At 37.9% G+C, this 20,366-nt stretch overlaps 1 protein-coding gene across 6 annotated transcripts in view; it reads left to right on the forward strand.

Annotated features, from left to right (window-relative positions):
* Positions 1 to 18,134, forward strand: part of Evi5 (ecotropic viral integration site 5) — a 508,284-nt gene extending 490,150 nt beyond the window's left edge. For 4 of the 6 annotated variants that reach the window (XM_067156470.2, XM_067156472.2, XM_067156471.2 and 1 more), the window contains one exon: positions 12,718 to 18,134. In XM_067156470.2, coding sequence (XP_067012571.1) covers positions 12,718 to 12,882 — 165 coding nt within the window. In that variant the 3' untranslated portion in view covers positions 12,883 to 18,134. Of the gene's footprint in view, positions 1 to 4,696; positions 4,744 to 11,891; positions 12,056 to 12,717 lie in introns of those variants that run through there. The other 2 variants (XM_067156474.2, XM_067156475.2) reach the window with 2 other exon arrangements.
* The last annotated feature ends 2,232 nt before the right edge of the window (positions 18,135 to 20,366 follow it).

Raw genomic sequence — 20,366 nt, forward strand, 5'->3', positions numbered from 1 at the left:
ATTTGGCTAAACACCACAATAATGGAATATGTTTACTGTAATTACAATCTAATAGGACATAAAAAAACTTTCCAGTCTGTCAAACACACAAAATTTCAGTAAAAATTATAACACTATACAGAATTGTCAGTGATAGAGAGTTAGGTGATAATATGAACAAGTATTAACAAATGATGATTTTATAAGTACTCAACCAACGCCGTATTAACATAACGAAAAACAAAATTCTGTACTTGTCTGGATTGCCAAAGCTTAATCCGTTCTCACCAAACACTATTTCACGACTGTGGTCAAGGAAAAGCTAGAGGAAGATTTTGGGCAAAGCATGTTGTTCCGCCGAGAGCGGAGGGGACGCAGGAGAGGAGCTACTGGAACTTTGTTGATCCTTCCTATTGGATAGGGGAGAGCAGGTCATTACTTTTCCCATGTTATAATCTAGCATACTGTGCCGTGGATAGGATTTGGGAAGTAGGGGTGGGGCGATGTGAGTGTTGCTGAACCTTCCTTCATCTACTGGCTACGGGGGGGGAGAGAAGGCTGTTAACCTTCTTCATGTAATAATGTATTTATGTATTATGGATAAGTGCAAGTTAATGATTGAATAAAGTGCAGAATTGAAATGGAGAGTATCTAATAGATGTTACTTTTACGATAGACCAACTTAAAAAAAAGAAAGTCATTAAGCACTAATTTAAACAGTAAATGTTGACCAGATGTTATGTAAGTAGAGCGAAGAGCGGGGAATTAAATGTGTATGCTTATTTAGGTTGGTTTCGTTAGCTTTTTTTTTTTTTTTGCGACGTAAATTTAGATTGCTTCCTTAATATTCAAAGATTTACTTTTATTTTTTATGTGTAAAATTTTTAGGTCTGTGTTAATGTCAGTGAAATGGTGCAAACTGTCATGTATGTGCTCTCCGAAGGCTGAATACTGATTATATCTTATCGCGTTTTTGTGTTCTTTGTATCTTGTGTGGAAATTGTTTTGTTTGTCCTATATATGTGGCATTGCAGTTAGGTTCTTGGCACTTGAGTTTATAGACTCCTGACTTGGAGAAAGGGTCTTTTTTGTTTAGATTGCACTTGCTCACATGTCTCTGCAGTGTGTTTTTCATTCTAAAGGCTACTTTTGGACCTTGTTTTTGAAAATATTAGCTACTTTGTATGTGTTCTTGTTAACATAGTTGAGAACCACATATTTTTCCCTGTCATGTGTGGTAGTTTCCCAGGCATTTTTTTCTTATGTTTATTTAAAAGTTTCTCTTGTGTGCCCGGTGGGTGGTTGTTTCTTTTACCAAGCTCTGTAGCTGCAGTCGCTTAAGTGCGGCCAGTACCTAGTATTCGGGAGATAGTAGGTTCGAACCCCACTGTCGGCAGCCCTGAAGATGGTTTTCCGTGGTTTCCCAGTTTCACACCAGGCAAAGGCTGTACCTTAATGAAGACCACAGCCGCTTCCTTCCCAGTCCTAGCTCTTTCCTGTCCCATCGTCGCCATAAGACATATCTGTGTTGGTGCGACGTAAAGCCAGTAGCAAAAAAAGAAAGTTGTTTCTTTTCACAATTTGTTCAATGATTTGTATCTCTTCAATGAAATCCGTTGTGCTCATTGGTATGGAAGTAGCTCTGTGTATTCAGTCCTGCTATCTTTTGTGTGTATGGATGGTTCGACTCATTGTCAATAGTGTGTGACGTCTGTAAGACAGGTTTTCATTATTCCTACTCATTGTGATGTCTAAATAGTTTATTTTCTTGTTAGTTTCTGGTTCCATTGTGAACTTGGTGGACTTATGTAAAGAATTTAGTGTGTTTAATAACTGGTGTGCATTAGTGATGTCATTATCATATATGCATATGGACCGCAAGAATGCTATGAAAATTTCCAAGTTTAAGAACATTGTATTTTAATTAATTATATGTTATTTATGAGTAGAACAGTGAAGTTTTAAGTTTCTAATGCAGGTCATGTCAACTTCAACGATTGTTTCAAAACCATGAGAAAAACACTACCTTAATACACCATTATTCATATCATATGACATTCTTATTATATTTAGTGATATTTTATAATTATATGTTACGTTAACATTAGATTATATGACCAGTTGAGGATGACCTCAAAGGAGGTCGAAACTGGTCCTCCTACCGGGCGAGTTGGCCGTGCGCATAGAGGCGCGTGGCTGTGAGCTTGCATCCGGGAGATAGTAGGTTCGAATCCCACTATCGGCAGTCCTGAAGATGGTTTTCCGTGGTTTCCCATTTTCACACCAGGCAAATGCTGGGGCTGTACCTTAATTAAGGCCACGGCCGCTTCCTTCCAACTCCTAGGCCTTTCCTATCCCATCGTCGCCATAAGACCTATCTGTGTCGGTGCGACGTAAAGCCCCTAGCAAAAAAAAAAAAAAAAAAAAAAAAGAAACTGGTCCTGTATATTAAACATCAATACGGACATGAAAGTAATAGATTATAATAGCACACTGAGATGTTCGCCGCACATAGAGGCATAAGGCCCGCCTGCAGGAAACAAAACTGGGCCCCCTCCAGTCTAGGTCCAGCTTATATATACTTACTGCTGTTTAAAACTCATTAATTTTAAATACATTTAATTTTGAAAGTTAAATATTTTGTGGGGGTTTGAAATACAAAGTAAATAAATGTGTTTCTGTCTTTTGTCTTTAAACTGTTAAAACTTTACTGTACTCACATTTGTTACTGAAGAAACTAGACCATACATTGAACTTCCTGGAATGCAAAGGCATTGATGATTTCATCAATGGATGACACATTTGATGCTGAGGAGTTCACAGATTTTGTCTTGGGTCATAACATTTTGTAGGTATTTCTTTATAAGTTTCAGTTTTAAAAATGATCGTTTTCAGATATCTCTGAGAAAGCGTGACCGCTCGTGTTATGAGAGACAGCTGTCTTAAACGCAACACAATAACAATTATTTGCAGTCAGATGCAACATCCAACTATTACTCTACCTATTCACTTGTAAAAACAAACTTTTTCAGTTCATTATGTAAACTCATGTCGATGTCACCTTTCCCGTGCAGAGTGGCATTCGGGTAAAGTTATTTATTAATTTGTTTACTTCTTCGGGGGAAGTCCACGGGCCCCTTAAGTCCTGGGCTCACCTGCATTGCAAGCATTGCAGACGCAAACATTACGCCACTGGCTACACAAGCCAGTAGGCTACAGGTGATAAACGATACAAACTCTATAAATGGTACAACTGCGGGTTGTATGAGGACATTTTAACATAAAAACTAGAACGTAAAAATCCCCATCTTAAATTTCGGATATCCCAAATAGAAACATGACTTTATATATAAAAGGTGCAACATCTTTTCGTGTCCCTCTTATATAATGCCTGATGGTGCCAGAAGATTTAGTGCGGTATTGAAAACTGTAGCACATGTGAAAGGTTCACCATAGGTAACACATTGAAATGAGTAAAGGGCTGCGAAACTACATTTTGTAAAGACTTTGTCCCACTCAGATATGAGCCATGTCCAATCACAAAGAATATCTGAAGTCATGACACAAGTGCCCTGAGAGAAGTGCCGAAAACCTGCTCAGCAATACAATCGTAAAAAGTCTGTCGAAAATAAACATCTAACCCTGTCTTTTTCAAGTATGAACATTTGACAAAACTTGTTCCATCTTCATGTAGAGCTCTTGGAATGTGCTATGTCTCCTAACTGTTACAGCCACTCTGCTCTATGACTTTCATGGTTTTCCTAAACAATATCAGGCAAATGCAATGCAAACACGATGCTTTAAGAAAGTTCACAGCCGATCACTTTTCTAGTACTTGCTCTAATTACCACAAGGAGGGGACGTTAATGCAAAGATCTATAGACATGACATTGCCATCCTTTCGTTCATGTTATTTGGTCACCAGTATATGTAGTAAGTCTATACTGCATAAGTCACCATTAATCCTTTTAAAGGTTATGTAATGTTGTACTCAACAATATAGTTTAGAGTTCGAGTGGGATTCTCAAAAGTTCTTGAATGTATTATTTTCGATTCTGCCCATCATGAAAAACTGCTTGATCGAGGATATAGCTTTGATGGGGCCAAAATTTTTGGACACTTCATGCAGGAAATCGTTTCTTCGAGGAACAGATAATGCAAGATTTTTAAACATAATTGAATTAGGATGTTCGCAGGACCACATAATTTAAATTAATAAACTGGGAAAATATTGTTTCCAGTAATGGATAATCGAAGTTCCACTCTATTATTTTATTTACTACATTCTGAACAGAAATATGGAAGGTCCAGTGAAAAAAGGACGACTCAGTCTATACATAAAATGTTTCCTAGAACACATTGTTCTTTTATTCCTAAAGATTACACTTCTCTTTTCCAAGCTGTTGTTCAAATATATTGTTAATATAATGTGTAATTCTTTATGGCCAGACTAAGTATAACATCTAACAGCTTACAGTATTTTGATTTGTTGATTCAGCTCCCATGACTTCTAATTGTATTCATACTGATTGTTTACTTGTACCAAAATATCTCATAAAATTATTGTAAACTAAAGCATAACTAAATATAAATTATGTTAAACATTTTAATGTTTATATTCTTGAATACTGTGTAACACTGCATGCCATTGGCCATCTCTGCTGTATCCGTTTGTTTCTTTTGCTAAGTGTACTAACTAACGCAAGCGTGTCTTCAGTTCCCCACGCCAACAAGCCCGGACGTTGAACCTTGGAAATGGCTGGAGTAAGTCTATAGCCAGCTTACTTGCTTGCCATGGCCGATCGCCCACCGCATGCCCTGTCCCCATCTTCTTAACGAACTAGCTTCTCATGACTGGATTATGAACAGTGGTGTTTTTTTTTTTTTTTTTTTTTTGCATCTGTGGAAGTTCTTGGTACAACTACAATAGCCCCTCTCCCAGTCCTTGTCCGTGCCTTGCTGTTTGCTGTGGAGTGTGTTTAGAGATGTCAGTTAGCAGTTACACTGCTGGCTGGGATATGGAATTTGTGGTGGGCAAAATGGCTAAGGCAAATTTTTGTGTGGTACTTGCATTTCCTCTGCTAGAGGTTTATGCGAGTCCCATTACCCACAACAACTGGTTGAGTAATCTATGGGCATTCATCCTGACCCTCTTCCCGATACCCATTTGCAAGGAAATACTTTCTTCCACTAACCTTAGCATAGAACTTCAATTCTTGCCCACAGTGGTGTAGTGACACTTGACTGGGGAGTTGTCGTTTCAGAGATCTGAGGTTCAAATCCTGGCGCTGGAAAAATTCTTTCTGCATGTGTTGACACTAAATGCTAGGATAAGATCATTTATCTGGCAAAAGTTAGGGATATATTCCCTTTCTCACATTTAACTAGTTCTAACCTAATACACTATTACTAACCCACTGTTCAGGATGAAATTGCTTGAGTCAGCCGCACACATGCTGAGATACTGGTTTCAGACTGTCAGAGACAGTGTGGTACGAAACAGCGAAGGTACCTGGAATTATGTCTCGTCTCTAGTTTCGCTTTGCACATCCTCTGATTTAACATCAATATAGTGAAGGAAAATTTGTTCCATTGTTGGATGTCTGTGAACAGGATGCTAAGATGGAATTATATTCCAATAAACGTGTTGTTTTGTTTCAGGCAAGGCCTGAATTATCAGTTGAAAGGTCATGCTAAAGGGATGGGAAGAGTAGTTCATCCAAACACAGCTGATAATTATATAATGTAACCTTAATTGCCATAATTGCCCGGAATAAAATGACATCCCAGAGACCGTCTGTTTTTATGAACCAAGTGGTCTTATCTGGAGACATATTTTCTCTGACAGTTTCATCTCATCTGATGTGCGCTCAGCCTAACAGGTGTAATGCAAATATAAATAATTATGGTGGTATTAATAAAAGTAATAATATCAGTAAAATAGTTTAATCTGGTGATATTAAAAATAGATTTGCATCATACATAAGTCATCATCATCATCATCATCATCATCATCATCATCAATGTCCCACTCCAGTCGCCCGGGTCTGCTTATCATACATAAGTATGTAAAAATATTAAATTTGTCACAATATAAATCGTAGTAAACGGCTGAAGGGATGAATTGCATGTACCTGTGGTGTGTGTATTACAACAAACATTAACACCCAAGTTAAAGCAATTAACCAAGTGTGGCTAAAATCCCTAGCCTGGTCGAGATTCAGAGCCTTGACCCTATGAACCAAAGACCTCTAGGATAAACATTCAGCCTAGGATGTAGACAAATAAATAAATACTATTCTCGGTAATTACAGACATTCTCAAAACTTGCCTTTGTTTTGAAACATGTTCCACAGTAGGACTGACAAGTTGTGTTATTTCAAAATTCAACATTTGAATATCTATCCCTGAGGCTTTAGGCCCAGAGAGCTTACACTGCACACAAGTATGAGCAGACATTGGTTTCCTGATTGAAAAGATCAAGGTTGGATTAATACCAATTTATTTATGTAACGTATGGCTTTACAGATACAATACAATACATACATACACAATTTTGGAAAGCAGACTGTTTCTTTATACCAAGATACGGCTCAAGCAGCTATCTTGGCACATCCAGTATTATCACATCCCCTGTGGTGGAATACTAGCCATGTTCCTTGCCTTGATGGTTGAAAATGCACCTCCCGTTAGTCACTAGGCAGCACTTTTGCCTACCTGTACGTACTACTACAGACACTCTGAGAACATTCAGTGGACTGATGATCCTATTGTCCTATAAGCATCAACACAACCAAGTGTCATGCAGTTTGTTATGTACATTGAACTATAGGAGGCCTGCTCAAACATTGACTGAATAGCCTAGTTAGCTCTGTCTCTTTCAAAGTACTCCCCGCAATTAATACAACATTCTCAATGTCGTCTCCACTAACGAAGGCAGTCTGGGTTTCAGTTTGATCTCTTCAATTGACTGAAACTGTTGTCCTTTCTGGGTGAATTTCTGTTTAGTACGGTGGATGGAGAAGCACATTTGTCTTTGTGTTATTGAATCAACAGCCATGAGTAAGCTTACACTTTGTCATGGGGGAGGAGGGTAAGTATGCACTTTTTCTCCAGACATATTCTCTCAAATTTCTCACGACTTGAGATAATACCAGTCGTTTACCGTTTGACCCTCAGGTGTTCCACTCCATTAATATCAGAAAAGACTATCAACAACACTTTCATTGTCAAATGAATGCTTTCTTTGGTCTAAGCAAATTTTTTTCCACACCACTTTGATGGTTGCATTTTCTTTTCAATGTGGTATCCATAAAATCCTAGTTTCATCACTAGTTATGATTGTTCTCATTAGAGTGATCCAAAAGTTCCTGATTGAAGGAAACCCTTAAGTCTCTACTTGTCCTCAGTCGTGGAACGTGGAACAAGCTTTGGAGCTTTCCAATACATGTCTATTTTTTCCGTGAGAATTTCATGACATGAAGATGTTAGTCTTATTTGACTTCTCAGAATGCACAACTTTTACAAAGTAGTCGAGCATGAGCATCGTCGCACGACATTGAGGGACATCCTGAACGTTGACTGTCTACCATTCTTGCAACACTGTGTGTGACTCTCACACTGATCACCATAAACTATCTTCTTCATATGGTACATCTCTGTAAACCAGTTTCCCCACTTTGCAACCAAATGTTGATGTGGTGCCAGTAATATTGAGACATCTCGACACACCCCGACACACTGTCCAATTTCAGAAATGCGTGGAAGATGGAAGGATACAAATATATAATGCTACTTACAGGAAATCACTAAACTTTGCATTTGCTCAGTATTTACAAAGATTTATTATTTTATGAGCAGGCCTTGTATACGATAAGATTGGATGACCTGATGAGGACTGAAGCTAAAGATGGGAATTATCTATCAGGTTATGCTACTTGGTTACCAAGAACTTCCACTGTTACAGGCCCCTTGTCACAAACGTTGTTAGCCTTGAAGTGAAGTGTGTTTATGACTAATATCTGGTGGTATTGAAAATGATGTTGTTTGTAAAGTAGTTAAATGACGCATGTTGTTCTGTTTAAGTTGCGATGCCGACTAGAAACTTGTATTGTTGTTCTGTTCCTGTATCCCTTCCCTTTAGCGTTGTGGAATGTTGATTTTGAGATGAGAATGTTGTCTTTTAGTTAAGTGTAGGAGTACATGTTCCTTGTTTGCTTGTTTGGGGAAGTAATTTTAGAAGTGACTTTAATTTTTCTCATGATATTGGGCTTAGCTTGTAGCCCTTCAAAGTCCATATGATGAAGGTTTGAGAGTTTAAAGAAGGATCTATTGACATGTTTGTAGTGGTGGTTCCAGTTAGCTTGTAAGTTTCCCAAGTGGAGCAGATACATGTTCTTTCCTCTCTACTTTACTTCTGTGATGTTGAGACCCTATTATATCTCATACCTGCTGCCCTAAAATGTAAATTAAATATTATACTGAAAACTGAGATAGATTTTATTATTTTCCATTAGTAAAAAGAACTTTGTCTTTGATGTCAACAGGGCCAGATTTAGGTACAGTGCTGGCCCTACGCCAAGCTAAAATTTGCTACATCTTCTCCTCCCTCCCCTCCCCCTTCCTCCCACCACTTCTAGAAACAAAAGAATTTATAAGCAGCTATACACAGATCAAGGGGCAGCCTGGCCAAGGCGGTAAAGGAGTGCTCGGTTCGCCCGTAACGACGCGGGTTCAATTCCCCATCAGGAAGTGAAAAAAATTAAGAAATGAGAATTCCACTTCTGGAGGTACACATGGACCTGAGGTTTACTCAGCCTACACAAGAAATGAGAACGAGGGTAATTCCTGAGGGCAAAGGTGGCAAGCCATAGAGCTAACCACTCTAAATGCCGAGGTTACGGATAGGCCTTTGTGGCCTGTACGGAGATGACTTTGCTTTATATAAAAGCCATGGTTAAATTATTCTGACATGAAATGTTCAGTTTAGAAAACATTAACATACTGGAATCAATTTGCTTGCATTTTTGATTGTGATTTGTAAAACAGAAGAGTTACCATCCAATACCGAAGTCTTAAGGCATGTTAGCCTTTGTGAAGATGGTTTGAAACATGTTCAAATTTATTGTTGAAATAAAATTCCATCGTGAATGGTGGTGGTGGTGGTGGTGGTGGTGGTGGTGGTGGTTACTGTTTTAAGAAGTACAACTGGGCAACCATCCTCTCTTAATGCTAATCAGAAGGAAAATGGAAGAGAAGAGCCAAAAAGGGCGGGAAAATGAAAGAATCCTTAAGCCTCACAAAACTAGTACCGTTTGGGAGAAGGGAGAGAACGAGAGTTGACTAAGGGAGGCCAGACTCAGCTGAGGGAACGGGCATTGTAAAAGGCTAGGCCTTTGTTGACATAATTATTTTCTACTTATACACAAAGTCTAAAATTAATTTAAAAATAACCATCACATTTCTAACAAACTTTCAATATTGAATTCTTCATGACGTGCTGGATAGTGATTTAATTGTTGATGTTTTGGAGAAATATGGTTCTTAATCATAGTGATAGATGATGAATGCATTTCCAGTTTGATTTTCAATTGTTTAACACAAGCATTTTCGTACCATACATGCAGATGCGTGCTTTCCTTTAACTCGAACTGTGACAATGTCACCATCGCAAGTTGTTTAAGAATAAACCTCTGTCTGTGTAAAGTTTTACCAATGAGTGTTGTAAAAACAAATTTCACTGCAAATTGAAATATTAAAAATTAGAGAAAAAGCCCTCCTAGTTACTGCCATCCTAGGCTTAAATCCAGCACTGGATGTGAAGGGTTTTGCTGAGTGCAGTTGCAATCAAGCCAGTTATCTTGGTAACAGAAGACCAACAAGTAACTTTCTTTGGCCGATATCTTCATTTTTTGAAGTGTCGGATCCCTTCCATTTTTTCCATCTGATTAGTATTAGTTGCCCAGCTGTACTTCCTCTTAAAACAATCATGGGGTTAAGAAAGCTATTTCATGTAGGTTTAGTCCAAAATATAAGCGACTAGCTGTACTACCGATTGTTGATGGATTATTGAACAGGGTTTCACACGAAAGCTCTTGTTGTTTACCCAAATGGTATATTTAGCGCAAAAATATAAATTCATGGATTAATATAAGCTGTGTGAGATATAAAAGATTGGAAATTGGAATGTAAGTACAGTCTTTTAGATAGAAGTTCATAAAAATTTACTGTAATTGTGAATATCTTTATTATTATTTCCAAGACAATAAAAACTCATGATTTGTGATACAACTAACATCAACAGAGAATTGGACTTTTCATATTTTGGCCCTCTTGATATTGTTACACCTTGTGTACTAATCAAACAGTATATAGCCTAGTGCACAGCTCAGCTATCGCTAAACTTAGATACTGAGCTTCAAGAAGTTCTGTTTAGCCATCGTAACAAAGACAGACGAGCAAACAGAACAACAACAAAATTTTAACAGAACATTTTTGTGACTTCTCGGAACCTAATCAGAGATAAAAACAAAATATGAGGGGGAAGAATAGAATTTAATTTATGCTGATGTATATTTAATTAATTTTTAACTTGATTTAAATTTTTAATGTACACTTCTTAGAAAGAATTGAAAGGCCTCCATGAATGGATTAGGGAATGGCAATGAAATGAAAAGCATGTAATCAAGGCTCCAGAAAATGGCTACTGTTTTACAGTTAACACAAAACATTGAAAGAGTAATTAATGTAAAGAACACAAGATCATGAGAAAAATTCTAATACCAGGAACTAAACCTAATGTGGAAATCTACAAACGAATTTCCAGATTTGCATGAACAATACTACTAACCCAAATCTGTGTACACAAACAGAACAAAATACTTTCTTGGATTGCAAAATCTACAGGATCAAGATGGAATCATATAGTGCAATTTATACTGATGGATCAAAATTCAATGAGAGAAATGGTTGTGCGGTGAAATATGAAGACTATAGTAAGCTATACAGATGGCTAGATCTTTTCACAGGTTTTAAAAGTGAACTGTATGCTCTTAAATAGGCCATGATTCATATTTCAAAAGCAAGCTACAATAACTCATTCATAATATTCTCTGATTCCAAAAGTGCATTAACTTCAATACAAAATCCATCAACAACACACCTCCTTGTTAAAGAAATTCAAATGCTGTACTACAAGATCAAGATTGCAGGAAAAAATGTTATTTTTATGCGGATACCATCTCAGAGGAATACAGTACCAGGCAACGAATCCGCTGATCAAGCAGCAAAAGAGGCTACTAGTCTTCCAATCAACGACCGTCAAATTGCCACGCCACATTCTGATATCATCGCTTATATCAAAATCAAACTACACAAACAATGGAAAATGAACTGGCTTAAAACTTCCACTAACAACCTCCAAAAAATTTAAATGATATCTACGAGAACATATCCTCTCCAAAACTTCACCAGACATGAACCAGTCTTAATCTCCCGACTAAGGATAGGACGCACGAAGATCACCCACAACTATCTCCTAGAAAAAAAAAAACAACCTCCCACCTGCAGTAAGTGTAACTGCTCTCTCACTGTCAAGCATATCATCTCAGAATGTCAACTGTATGACCATTGGCGCCAACACCACAACATACATAAGGAAATGGAAGTGACACTGGCTTCTCCAGCACTGATTCATCAAGTCATCAACTTCCTCAAGGACACTGGCTTGCATTCCAAAATCTAATTACATTATATTTATTTATATTTTCCTTATATTTTTATAATTACATTATTATTATTATTATTATTATTATTATTATTATTATTATTATTTAATCATATGTAAGAGTCGCGATAAGACTTTGGAGTTAAAGCAACTATAAACAACCCTATTTAATTTTTTTTTTTTAAAGGTGGAATCGTAAAGTTACACAAACATGAGGGTTCGAGGAAGACCACATGATAGGAGCAATGGAAACTCACCCACTTGTTTCACATGAAATAATACTGGACTAGGAAGGCCAAGAAGTGATGATTCCACGTGGTCCTGAAGGACCTATTCACAAAGGAGGAGAAGAAGAAGAAGAAGAAGAAGAAGAAGATGATGATGATGATGATGATGATGATGATGATGATGATGATGATGATGATGATGATGATGATGATGATGATGATGATGATGATGATTCTTGTCAAACTTTGCCTCCAAGTTCTGATGTAATCTGTGATGGCTGCTCAGTTCAAAATTTGAGTTGTTTGTTTTCTTACAGATGGCTTTGTAGGATAGCTTCATTTAAAGTGTCCATGAAGCTGCTCTCTCCTTCTTTACTCAGCAAATTAAGTTTCTTTTCTGGCAGTTTCATTATTTTCTGATCCCTTCTTTCTTATAAATTTCTGATAGCATGAAAATTAACAGATTTTTTAAAACTTCTAATGTTATGTGATCCTGAATATTGTGTTTTATTACAATAATTATCTGTATTATTAGAGGTTGATCACTTTGTTTACCACCATCACCTCCTTCTCGACCGTTTCAAGGGCAACATTTACTCAAAATATCTCTCCTCCATCCCCTTTTGTGCCTTCATGTGCTGGTGTGCAGTGCTGATGTCCCAGTTGCTCTAACTCCCATTCTTAAAACATTTGTCATGTTTGTTATCATTTGACCCAGACAAGCAACCAAGGAAAATTTACTGTGAAGGAAAGAATAGACTGTAATTCATGTATTCGTTTCCACAGATCATGAGACTAGAGAGCTGGAAAGAGCGGTGGGTCGGTGGTTCGGCCACGACGAGGGTGCCGACGTCGCGGTCGGCTTCGTTGGACACGGAGAGCGAGCACGACGAGACTTCGGACCTGCAGCTGAGGCTGACGAGCGAAGCGTCGTCCAGTCCGGAAGTCTGACCCCTGCCGGCGCCGTCCGGGAGAGGCGGCCGCATTAGGTTGACGCGCTCTGCAACGTTCCCGTAGCCGAGGGAACTTTACGCAGCTCTTCCTGATATTTTTTTAAATAATTGTTTAAAAAATAAAAATTGGAGAACTACTGAGGCAACAAGAACCATTCCCAAGTGCAGCTCATGTAGAGACGAAGACTGCGGTGGTGATATATATGTTGGTGTGATAGTTTCCCTGCTTGTATTTTAAAGATTAAGGAACACCCCCTTTCCCATTCACAGCAACTTCCCACAACGCACTAAGGCCCGTCCAGAGAGGAGTCACTCGTCCCCCCGTCCAACATTTATCGTCGAGGCTTATCCTCGATCCACCAGCCCTTGTATCTTCTGCCGTCTTTAAAACATCATAAGTATTTACTGTTGTTTCCCATCTGTTCTGTCTGTATCCTAAGTTAAATGTGATACTACTTGTTATATTTTTCTGTCCTACATAAGTCTTTCAAAACTGTTCTCCTGTTTTAGGAGTTAACATATTTGACTGTTCTCCTTAATGTTCCTCTCTGATCATTACTTCTAAGCAGCAGTGAGTGGTTTAGTCACCAACCTAAAACTTAAGAGAGAAAGCAGTTGTTTCCACTTTCCACACAGCAGAGACCTTCCTCCTGTGCCAAAGTTAATCAATATATGCCTGTTCTCTGTTATCTGGCTGCTTCTTGTCATCTGCTGTGTCCCTTGACTGCTCGGAGATCACAAGTGGCTACACTCTTCCTCCAGTAGGTGCTAGTTCATACAATTGATCAAACAGCCCTAATCTGGCCTTTTTTCCCTCCACTGTGTCGTCCTAGTTCACAGAAATCTTCATTATTTAGCCATTTCAAAGAGGAGTTAAAGAAAAATCCTAGCATAGAAAAGTTTATTGTTAAAAGATACATCTTAGTTGTGTGTGTATATTTTGTTTGTAAATGAAGGACAGATGGGTGTACATAAAAGGGTTTGTCATATTCGTCGTCAGAAGACTTCCCTGTATGGTGCAGTATTCCTTTACTTGTGGTTATTTTTTTAAGCGTGCAAGATGTGTAATTTATTTATTATTTATAGTCTGGAACTCCAATTGCTAGTGCGTGTTATTTGGCTGTGGTGTGTTTGTCGTGCAATCTTCAACCCGTAAGAGACGAGAAGAGAAGAGGAGAAAGGAATGCAGTATTATTGTTATATCTGATTTTTAAAAATTGGTGAGAAAATGGATGATAATATGAAATGGTGTTTTAGCAATGGAAATGGAATACTCAACTAATTGTTAGATAAAAAATTGTTTTCAATTTTTAACATCAAGCTTTTTCTAATAGGCTCTGTTGAATATTAAATGTGCCCTAAAAAGCATTTTTGAATCGTTGTTTAGCTGTTGGCACATTTTTAATTTCTGTAGCTAAAGAGACATGAAGCAACAAAAAATTCCTTTTAATATATGTCTCAGGCCCATGGCACATTTTATATCGTAGCAGTTGTAAAGATAACTTGGTATGTACTTCCTTTCCTTCCCTGAATCTGTCTTTCTGCAACAGTAGTTGCTGGGAACTACAGCAGTGGACAAGAAGTGGATCTCCCCACAGCTGAGATGAGGAGTTGCTAAGAATTTTGTTGATTAATTCTAAATGTAGAATTCATTTATTGTGCATCAGAAGAACAGCGTTCTTATTTCTGCTGTCCTGCTCTAAACATGTTCACTTGCTCATGTTAATGCTTATTGGTTAATACTATCACAGAACACCTGTGTTAGTGATCCTACATGCAAAATGTCCAAAATAGAATTTCTCAAATAATTTAAGTCAGAAAAATATGCAAGAACCAATTTGTATGTATTGCCAATAATAATAATAATAATAATAATAATAATAATCGTATGCCCTCGGCTAACATGTGCAGGCATTTTAATTTGACGCCATCTGGCTGTCTTTTTGTCAATTTTGATGTTCCATTTTACTCTAGGCCTACTAGATGCAGAGTAAACCGAATCTCTCTTGGGCATCTTTTTAATTAATGTTGTCAGGTAAACACCAAATGTGTCACCAGAGATATTTCACATGCAGACATTGTAAAACATGGAGTGTCGAATGGACTTTTTTCCACCTTTCAAAAATCCGACTACCCACACTCTACTATTGACCCACAGAGACAGCTAATTGTCATTAATATAAGCAAGCAATTCAAGTTGAAGAGTACCAGGGACCATGCCCTCATGCTTGACCTGCCGTTTCCTCTGCGACACCGTCTGTTCTCGAAGGCTCAATGGAACCTTCATTCTTTTGAGTTGGTGTGGAACGCTGATAAAGGGGTATTAATATTTATTATAGCATATAACATTTAATAACGCATTTGAGTCTCAGCCTTGTTTTCACCCCTCGGTTTCAGAAACCCAGGACTAATCCTTATGTACATGATTTTTGTGAAAACATTCCAAAATCTTTACCATATTCTGAAGGATTGAGGATCAAGGATGATTTAGAAGGTAAGAATTAAGTGTCAGCACCTATTTTTATACTGTATTTTCTAAAGTTATTTGAACAATAAGTCAGTTTTTTATATGATAAAAATCTGCATAATGAGCATAATTGGAATTATTAATCACTTCATCTATAGCATCCCCAATTTCACTTTCAGTTCACAGAACTCGTGGTAGTCTTGGCATATTTATGAATAAATACAGACAAATAACATGAGAACTTGTGGAAAACAATTACTTCAACTTCTATCTAGATGACGTGAGATGATCATCTGTGTATTGTATTTCCTAATAATTCTCCAACTAGTTGACATTTGGTGACACAAATTAACAGCGTCAATGTGAAAAAACTAGTAAATATACCTGTGGAAACCCAAACTCAAGTTCTGGTTGTGCACAGGAAACTTGTGAAATACTCGTGAGTTTCAATGTTTTAAATGTTGTATAGCTGAGGTATATACTTTGAAGATTAGATTGCAACATTGATCTTGTTGAGATTGTCTCATTTTAATGAGTGGAAGGAAATGGGAACGTCTGCGCTATGAACACTTGTGGAGCATTTGGAGACCACTTGGTAGCTTATACAGCTAGAGTTCTCATTTTCTTCGTTGCTATCAGTGAGAATGGAATATTGAAATTGACATCATCATAGCTGCTCAGCCTGAATAATAAGAATTAATTACCAATTGATGCACTTAAAGTGGAAAATGTAGATTGTGTTTGTATTTTACATTCAACTACCATAGTTTTAGTTATTAGTTTGGAGATTAGCTTAAATGGATGATTTGTAACAGCAGTAACCTGAAAATGTGGATATCTCTGATCAGGAAAAAAAAGATCAAAACCCCATTTGCAATGTAAATAAAGGGTTTAATCATATAATTACACTTAATTATTATTATTATTTCATCTAGCATTTAGCTCAATACATTCAAATACAATACATTAGTTGAGCTATAAAGTAGAAACAAGAAATGCTGTACTGTACTTACAAAATGTGGTTGTTGCATAAAAATGTCAGTACTGTAATTTTTTACATTCTTTAATATTACTTTCACTTAAGTAGGAAAATCACTTGTTTTCTTTTGGCTTAAGGAACTAAACTGCTACATTGTCTGGTAGCTGCTAATACTGTAGCTGTATAAGTGTTACAGGTAGCCCCAATTAGTTTGGATTACTGGAGCTCTGCTGCATTAGAACAGTGAAGAACTTCAGAAATGTAAAATAGAAACGTATCTACAAACCAGGATTCATGTGGCAGGGTTTGGCCAGTGCTTCAGATTTGCATAATAACATAACACCACCGTCTGAGGATCTGATGGAAATATGAATAAAAACCTTCCCTATTCATAGCTGTGCATAGAATATGTCATGTGGGTATTGGCTGGGTGCTACAAAGAAATGAATTTGTAGACTTTAGGTTTAGAAAAATTCTTTTGACATAAATATGTCTTATGACTGGGGGACATCTGATAATTTGCATCATGAAATTAGCAATATAAAATGTGTGACATGATGTTACCTAGCAACCGTGCAGTCTTTGATGTGAAGCCTTGATGGACAGCCATGACTACACTTGCCACCTCCAAGTTCCATACAGATGCCTCTCGAAAATGATTTGTTAAGTGCAAATAAATCACTCTTCATCAATTCGAGTTTCATTTGTTGAAAGACATTTGATTTTCCCAGAGGGAAATTTGATACCAGTTTTTTTTACTTGACTGTCCTCTTGCAAACATTGTAAAAAAGAAACAAATCTCCAGTGACTCGGTCACATCTTGGGTTTCTTGGTGCATATCTCTTACCATAAGCTAGACGGGAGAAGTAAATTAGAAGTACTCGGTTGCAGTTTGTGGTGCCTTGGCTCTCTTAAACTCAGCCAGGGTTTTCTGACTCTCTTTACTTGTTGAACCTACCTTAAATTAAAGATTTTGGCATTTTGGAACCAATTATTCACGCATGGTCAGTTTTCTCACAGATATAGATAGATCTCACGTAGGCAAAAAGTGTGACTCCTTGTGGAACGTGCTATCACATTGCAAGGGAATGTGCTTACCAATACAAGATCAAGGGTAATTTGGTCAGCCCGTGAAGGTTATCTCTACAACTCCCAGTTTTACAGCAGGCTGAATGAAGTTAGAGGACAGAATTCTTGCCACAATCACTCCTTGGTAATTTGACTACACATTGGATTCAGAATCAAATAACAATGAAAATAAATGATTTAACAATGATAATAAATGATCAAGCTCCAGGATTACATCCATTCCTTAATGTTCATAAGATAATTACTCTGACTGTGAGGAGACATTGTCTTGTCATTTCTGTGGTATCCTGACAGAAATGAGTGGTGGTTTCTCAGGGACCTGCACACAGAATGTATCATGGGCTGAGATGTAGTGATAATGTACTTATATTTGTTTTCTGTTAACTGTTGTTGTAGAGGTAGAGTTTTATGCAGCCTTCTAGACATTCCAGTTTCTGGTAGCTATAATCTGTAGCCTCCTTTTATACCAACCCTGGTTTCTGTCCTCTTTATGTCTACTTATGTTTGGGCCCATCTTCCTTGTCAACCGCTGGCTGGTAAATTTGTTTAGAATCAATAAAGAATGACTACAAAGGACATGTTTTTTTTCTTTCTTTTTAACCCCCCTCAGAACTTCCAGTAGTGCCATCTGATGGATATGAGACGAAGCACATCTCAACTACTGTGTGAACAGTCCGTAGAATTTTACTGTGATTCTATTTTAGCGGCTTAGTGTATGAAGATAGACACGAACTTATTTGGCGAGCTCTTCGCTGTCATGGCGTCCCTGAAGAGTATGTAAGCTGGGTGCAACTTCTGTATCGCAATTCCACTAGTGTTGTCCGGAGTCCTGCTGGAATCTCTCCGCCTTTCGATATCACTGTGGGTGTTCATCAAGGTTCTGCCCTTTCACCATTGCTATTCATCCTCTGCATGGATACGGCAACAGCTGACATACAGACTTCACATCCCTGGACCCTTCTTTATGCCGATGATGTGGTACTTGCACAAGAAACCCGTCCTGAACTCCAGCATCAGGTTCAAACGTGGAAGGACAGACTGGCTGAAAATGGACTGCACCTCAATATCCAGAAGACAGAATACCTGGAATGTGGCCCCCAAACCAGAGGTACCATAAGTATCAGTGAAGAAGACCTGCAGAAGACCATGCAATTTAAGTACTTAGGATCCGTCGTCACCTCAAACTGTGACACCACTCCTGATACTCGGATGAGGGTAAATGCAGCTTGGCTCAAGTGGAGACAGGTCACTGGAGTCCTCTGTGATAAAAAGATGCCTCAATATCTAAAGGCAAAAGTTTATAAGAGTGTGGTACGGCCAGCAGCGATCTATGGGACTGAATGTCGCCCCATGACGAAACAACAGGAGCAAATGTTGACAACCATGGAGATGAAGATGCTTCGATGGTCCATGGGGCTGACCCGATGTGACCACATAAGGAACACGGACGTCCGGCAAAGGTTTGGTGTCGCGCCCATCATAGACAAAGTGAGGGAAGCCCGTCTCCGCTGGTACGGCCACGTCATGAGAAAACAGGACGACTCAGTTGCCAAAACAGCGCTCCACATCAACCCAGAGGGAACAAGACCACGAGGAAGACCGGCAAAGAGATGGACTGACAACATCAGGGCAGACATGCACAGTGTTGGCTTAACACCAGAAGATGTCAACGACAGACAGAAATGGAGGAGATGTAGCAAAGCAGCAGACCCTGCAAGTCGGGATTAATGCTAAGAAAGAGAGAGTGTATGAAGATAGAATTTAGGGCTCCTGGCCCTGTAGATCATCAGACGTTTTCTTGTGGCTTGGGAATATGAGAGAAAGCTCCAGTATACCTTCAACAATTCCTTCTTCCTCACATTGTCCTTCTCAGTTTGATAGTCATCATTATGTTCCTGGTCAAAAAGGGCTAACGATCATGCAGTTTTGCAACTAATGAAAACTATCACAAACACTGAACAATGTTGGCAGTGTTCATCGTTGATGGAATTGATAATAAAAATTTAATCTCCGTTATTATCCCTCGTGGTAAAAATATTGACCCGTTATAAATAATTATAAATTAGGTTTTCTGTTTTTGTGTTGTGTACACTCCTTGGTTCAAACTAATATTTGAGGAGATATTAGAAAGTTTGTGAAGAATATAGTAATCGTTAATAACTCTGTTAATACTCTTGACAGTGTAAAATCACACAAGTTGTATTAGGTACAGAATTTTGATATAGCTTTCCTTCCATGGTCCCCTTAATATCACTTACACCACTGTATCCTGTTAAACCGCTAAACCTACTTTAATAAACTTAAGAAAAAAATAAAGTATGAAGCAGCAATTTGAAGTGTACAGACAAAATTTTAATTGTATTTTTGTTCAATCATGTGATGTAACTATAAGTACTGTCATTATTCCAACTAACCATATCCAGTTCAATTAATTGATAAACATTAACCCAACTTCAAACACTTCATTTTCCCCCAGACAAATTTCACAAATGGTACAGTCAACAACCTGTATTTAAAGAAAATCAATTCTGTTCGTGTTAATTTTAATATTATGATAAATTGAGTTCTTTTTCTATGTTTTAATGTATCTTGCTTTGAGATTAAACTTGTCTAAACAACAGCCCTGTTCCATACTGACCATACATTGAACTAGTCAAACACTTACAATCAATATAAAATGCCTGCCATCTGTCCTGATAGTCGAGAAATGATCGGTGCGGATCTTATAATTTTTCAAACTATATTTCACTATGGTGGATCATTTAGTAGTTTCTGATAAAACCATTAAAGGAGTTTCATGAATATTAATATTTCCATTTCAGTGATGTGCATCTTTCTATGAGGTAGTCCTTGTAAAGATTGTTTATTTTTTAGATTGATCAAAACCGGGCGAGTTGGCCGTGCGCGTAGAGGCGCGCGGCTGTGAGCTTGCATCCGGGAGATAGTA

The sequence above is a fragment of the Anabrus simplex genome, chromosome 12, assembly GCF_040414725.1.
Source record: "Anabrus simplex isolate iqAnaSimp1 chromosome 12, ASM4041472v1, whole genome shotgun sequence".
NCBI classification, from domain to species: Eukaryota; Metazoa; Arthropoda; class Insecta; order Orthoptera; family Tettigoniidae; genus Anabrus; species Anabrus simplex.